The sequence below is a fragment of the Nerophis lumbriciformis genome, linkage group LG03 (assembly GCF_033978685.3).
Source record: "Nerophis lumbriciformis linkage group LG03, RoL_Nlum_v2.1, whole genome shotgun sequence".
In the NCBI taxonomy this organism is placed as follows: domain Eukaryota; kingdom Metazoa; phylum Chordata; class Actinopteri; order Syngnathiformes; family Syngnathidae; genus Nerophis; species Nerophis lumbriciformis.
Window position 1 is genome coordinate 104,325 of NC_084550.2, and position 6,169 is coordinate 110,493.

The 6,169-nt window shown below is 41.6% G+C and overlaps 1 protein-coding gene across 1 annotated transcript in view; it reads left to right on the plus strand.

Moving 5' to 3' along the window:
• LOC133577237 (protein crumbs homolog 2-like) overlaps window positions 1–3,988 on the plus strand; it is a 65,474-nt gene extending 61,486 nt beyond the window's left edge. The window contains exon 13 of the mRNA XM_061930892.2: window positions 504–3,988. Within this exon, the coding sequence (XP_061786876.2) occupies window positions 504–725 (222 nt within the window). The 3' untranslated portion in view covers window positions 726–3,988. The remainder of the gene's footprint in view (window positions 1–503) is intronic.
• The last annotated feature ends 2,181 nt before the right edge of the window (window positions 3,989–6,169 follow it).

Consider the following 6,169-nt stretch of genomic DNA (forward strand, 5'->3'; position numbering starts at 1 on the left):
AAGTGAGGGACTAGCTGGCATGACCCCACACTTGGCAGTACTTATCAAAGAACAGAAGTGAGGGACTAACTGGCATGACCCTACACTTGGCAGTACTTCTCAAAGAACAGAAGTGAGGGACTAGCTGGCATGACCCCACACTTGGCAGTACTTCTCAAAGGACTGAAGTGAGAGACTAGCTGGCATGACCCCACACTTGGCAGTACTTCTCAAAGGACTGAGGTGAGGGACTCCCTGGCATGACCCTACACTTGGCAGTACTTATCAAAGGACTAAAGTGAGGGACTAGCTGGCATGACCCTACACTTGGCAGTACTTATCAAAGGACTGAGGTGAGGGACTAGCTGGCATGACCCTACACTTGGCAGTACTTCTCAAAGGACTGAAGTGAGGGACTAGCTGGCATGACCCTACACTTGGAAGTACTTCTCAAAGGACTGAGGTGAGGGACTGGAGACGCAGCATTCTGTCGTTAACGTTCATTCTTGCCAATTGTCTTGCAGAAAAAGGAGCACAAGGAGCGAGTTCCCTGGCTGGTGGTGACCATCCCCCTCACCATGTTGTGTGTCCTACTGGCCATCCTGGTCATCTTCTTCCTGGTCATGACGGCCCGCAAGAAGCGTCAGTCGGAGGGCACCTACAGCCCCAGCTCACAGGAGGTAGCTGGAGCCAGGCTGGAGATGGGCAGCGTCCTCAAAGTGCCACCTGAAGAGAGGCTCATCTGAGACCTGCAGTCTGGTCTACTGCCTCGTTTTAGGAGGCCATGTGGAACTGGTACAAAGAAGGAAACTCCTGCTCTGAGGGGAGAACAAGACTGATGCTCCACCTGAGCTTCGGAGATTGGCAGGTATCCGATCTCAAGATGGTTTACTTTCAAAGATCATCTCACAGGAAAAGGCCAACAAGTCCTGGCATCAAAGACACAAATGGAGCTGAGAGAACAGGACATGAGAGAGTATTGATATTGTAGCATAATATCAAATGAGTACTTTTGTGGATGTTCTTCCATTGTATTTATTGCACATCATCATCACAAGTCTTTAAGTAAAACCTTCCTCTGAGCTCTCGGTTTATGCTTCTGGCAGATCACAATATTACTTTTATAATATTATATATTATACAGTTTACGTAATGTTTGATATCGGTCCTAGTTGTAAACTGAGAGCTTTCTTCTTGAAATGATCTGACATTCTGTACACTTCTTATTCTTATCTTTTTGGCAAGAGCAATCTACCTAAGTCTGTACTTATTTACATTCCATTTGAAATGACTATATCTAGATAGGTAGTACTAAAAACTGCTCGGACTCAGTAGCTCATACTTTCATAATATGGTGTAAGGATCGTTGCATCAAAGGTACTGAAATTTGGTACTGGTGGGTACTGGTCTCGATTCCCTGGTACCAGGAATTGGTACCGCATCAATTTAAATGTGAAAGGTACCTATCCCTAGTTGAAGGTTGACGTTCAAGGGAACTGCACTTTTTTGGAATTGTGTTTTTTCATTCACAATCCTTATGTAAGACAAGTCTTAGACTTAGATTGGTCACATCTAGTCTTAGACTTAGATTGGTCACATCTAGTCTTAGACTTAGATTGGTCACATCTAGTCTCAGACTTAGATTGGTCACATCTACTCTTAGACTTAGATTGGTCACGTCTAGTCTTAGCCTTAGATTGGTAACATCTAGTCTTAGACTTAGATTGGTCACATCTAGTCTTAGACTTAGATTGGTCACATTTAGTCTTAGACTTAGATTGTTAGATCTAGTCTTAGACTTAGATTGGTCACATCTAATCTCAGACTTAGATTGGTCACATCTACTCTTAGACTTAGATTGGTCACATCTAGTCCTAGACTTAGATTGGTCACATCTAGTCTTAGACTTAGATTGGTCACATCGAGTCTTAGACTTAGATTGTTAGATCTAGTCTTAGACTTAGATTGGTCACATCTAGTCTCAGACTTAGATTGGTCACATCTAGTCTTAGACTTAGATTGGTCACATCTAGTCCTAGACTTAAATTGGTCACATCTAGTCTTAGACTTAGATTGTTAGATCTAGTCTTAGACTTAGATTGGTCACATCTAGTCTCAGACTTAGATTTGTCACATCTAGTCTTAGACTTAGATTGGTCACATCTAGTCCTAGACTTAGATTGGTCACATCTAGTCTTAGACTTAGATTGTTAGATCTAGTCTTAGACTTAGATTGGTCACATCTCGTCTCAGACTTAGATTGGTCACATCTAGTCTTAGACTTAGATTGGTCACATCTAGTCTCAGACTTAGATTGATCACATCTAGTCTCAGACTTAGATTGGTCACATCTAGTCTTAGACTTAGATTGTTAGATCTAGTCTTGGACTTAGATTGGTCACATCTAGTCTTAGACTTAGATTGGTCACATCTAGTCTCAGACTTAGATTGGTCACATCTAGTCTTAGACTTAGATTGGTCACATCTAGTCCTAGACTTAGATTGTTAAATCTAGTCTTAGACTTAGATTGGTCACATCTAGTCTCAGACTTAGATTGGTCACATCCAGACTTGGACTTATATTGGTCACATCTAGTCAAGCGGTTTGTGCCAAAACCCCAACTATTTATAGTCCAACACCAGGTGGGTGTGCCTGGGCCTGGATTACAGTAAAAACAAGTGTATAGCAATCGTTATGCCATACAATACCTCAATGATAAGGAGGGGAAATTCCACTCTAACGACTGTCGTTGTTGGCATTGACACAAGGCTCTTTTGCATCTCAGTTTTTTTTTCACGACAATAGGGCAGACCTATCCTTGCTCAAGCACACCATCCTTGCGTTGGTGTTGAATAGTTGGGGTTTTGGTACCAGCTGCAAGACTAGTTGTGACCAATGGAGGCTATGAGCATGAAGCCTACTTAGATGAGAGGCAAACTGTTTTCTAAAACAAAGCAAACAGTCCAGTTGCCATAGATTGAGTGCCCTGAGACTACAAAGACCTGGATGAATGAACATCCATAGACTAGGCTACGTTTGTTACATTAGTGTTTCATGACTGTACTGCACTGTTCCTGTACGTTTAGCTTTTAGTGAACAATCTTTTTATATGAAGCAACTACCATAGCAACACGGACACAACCCGGGCAGCTGGTCCTGCGGTTTTAAAAGGTTGGATGACAAGGTTTAATATCTTCAGACATTTTGGACACTTTTACATTATTCCAACTCTGAAATTCTGAAAACATTTGTTTTGACTGTTCCCTGCTACCTTTGGACTGAACTACGTAAGACTGTGAGCTCACAAGTGGTCTTCTGAATGAACTGATGAATATGTCTTAGAAACTGCAAACGGTCACTCCATTGGACAATAGGGGTTTGTTTTTGTGTTTTCAGCTTCTGTACCTGGTATGATCCAAAATAGACTTTCACCATAAGATCATGGTGTATTGTAGACCATTGACAGTAGCGTGGTTGTATATCTTGGTGTGCATGTTCTCCTGGTAATATTTTCTACCATGACTGAACTTGCATTGACGTCATCATGTTCAGAGTTTCCACCTTTTAGTTGGACTAATGTCTCTGGTTGACATGACTTTGCATATTTTCCTGCTTTGTGTGTGGAGTCTTGTCTTGCACTGGTGCTTTCCCTAATGACTTGGTGTCCATTGACTGTGTTAAGGTCTCCATTTATATAGTCATTATTAGTACATGAGCGGGTGTGATGAGACGCAAGTTGTGCCTTCATGTTTTCCAGCATTCTGTGATTGTTGTTGTTGGACACGCACACACTGTGTTGCAGAGTCAACCACACATTCCAGGACAATGTACAAAATGGTAGTGATATCACACTGGAGTTGCTATGACAACGCGTATCACACATTGTAGGCCAGAACTGGAAATGTTTTTCCCACTTATACGTTTGTGTTTGTGTGAGTGCTCTCTGGAAATAGGAAATGTTTGTGACAGTACACTTTCCCAAGGAATAATAAAAACAAATCATCATTGGCAGGTCTTCTTTTCATTCATTTTGTGTGTAATTCAACTTGATCACTTTGTTACGCTCCAGCTGGTAACAGAGCCTTGACTATTGTCAGATGTCGATATTGAGCCGATTGCAAGAAACGTACGTACTTAGTGTGGAACGTTAGAAAAGGTTGGATGAAGAGAATTGAGTCAAACAGAACAATGAAAAACACTAAACTATTTATTATTAACCAAATGGACTTCTGTTTGAATTGTTTGTTATACTTTACTTCTTTAGCACTTTTCTACCTTTTTAAGGAACTCTAAGCGCTTTGACACTATTTCCACATTCACACACACATTCACACACACATTCACACACACATTCACACACATTCACACACACATTCACACACTGATGGCAGGAGCTGCCATGCAAGGCACTAACCAGCAGCCATCAGGAGCAAGGGTGAAGTGTCTTGCTCAAGGACACAACGGACGTGACTAGGATGGTAGAAGGTGGGGATTGAACCAGTAACCCTCAGATTGCTGACACAGCCACTCTACCAACTTTGCCACGCTGTCCCCACTGTCACTGAATACTTTCTAATACGCTTCACAACACAATCACTTTAGGCTACAATGCAACAACACAACGACACAACACAATCACTTTAGGCTACAATGCAACAACACAACGACACAACACAATCACTTTAGGCCACAATGCAACAACACAACACAATCACTTTAGGCTACAATGCAACAACACAACACAATCACAACATGACAACATTAAGACAAAACACAACAACATTAAGACACAACAACATAAATACAAAACACAACATAAAAACACAACAATTTTAGCCACAACACAACAACATAAAGACACAACACAACAACTTTTACCACAGTATAAATAGTTAACACATAACACAAAATAATTTTTTTTTAGCCACAACTGAATAAATACATAAGAATTTTAGCCACAACAGAACAACATAAATACACAAAACAACAACTTCACACCAAATGATAATACACAACATAACAACATAAAGACACAACACAAAGACATTAAGACACAACACAACAACTATACACCACAATATTAAGACACAACACAACAACATAAGGACACAACACAACAACTATACACCACAATATTAAGACGCAACACAACAACATAAGGACACAACACAACAACTTTACACCAAAATAAAATACACAACATAAATACACAACACGACAACATTAAGACACAACACAACAACTTTACACCACAATATTAAGACACAACACAACAACAAGAAAACACAACAATTTTAGAAACAACACAACACCATAAAGATACAACACAAAAACTTTACACTATCCATCCATTTTCTACTGCTTGTCCCTCTAAGGGTTGCGGGGGGTGCTGGAGCCTATCTCAGCTGCATTGGGGCGGAAGGCGGCGTACACCCTGGACAAGTCACCATCTCATCAACACAGACACACAACATTCACACACTAGGGACCATTTAATGTTGACAATCTACCTATCCCCAGATGCATGTCTTTGGAGGTGGGAGGGGCCTATCCCCAGGTGCATGTCTTTGGAGGTGGGAGGAGCCTATCCCCAGGTGCATGTCTTTGGAGGTGGGAGGGGCCTATCCCCAGGTGCATGTCTGTGGAGGTGGGAGGAAGCCGGAGTAGAACTAGGCCTACTCAGTGGCCTAGTGGTTAGAGTGTCCGCCCTGAGATGGGTAGGTTGTGAGTTCAAACCCCGGCCGAGTCATACCAAAGACTATAAAAATGGGAGCCATTACCTCTCTGCTTGGCACTCAGCATCAAGAGTTGGAATTGGGGGTTAAATCATCAAAAATGATTCCCGAGCATGGCCATCACTGCTGCTCACTGCTCCCCTCACCTCCCAACGGGTGAACAAGAGAATGGGTCAAATATAGAGGACACATTTCACCACACCTAGTGTGTGCGTGACAATCATTGACACTTTAACTTAACTTTTAAGTTGAACTTAACTTAACCCATGCCGTCACGGGGAGAACATGCAAACTCCACACAGGAAGGATTGAACACCACAATATAAATAAATACACATAAGGAGCCAACACAACAACTGGTTTCCACAATATGAATACAAAGCGCAACAACATAAAGACACAACAATTTCAGCCACAACACAACAAAAAGAAAAAAAAACCTTACACAACCGTA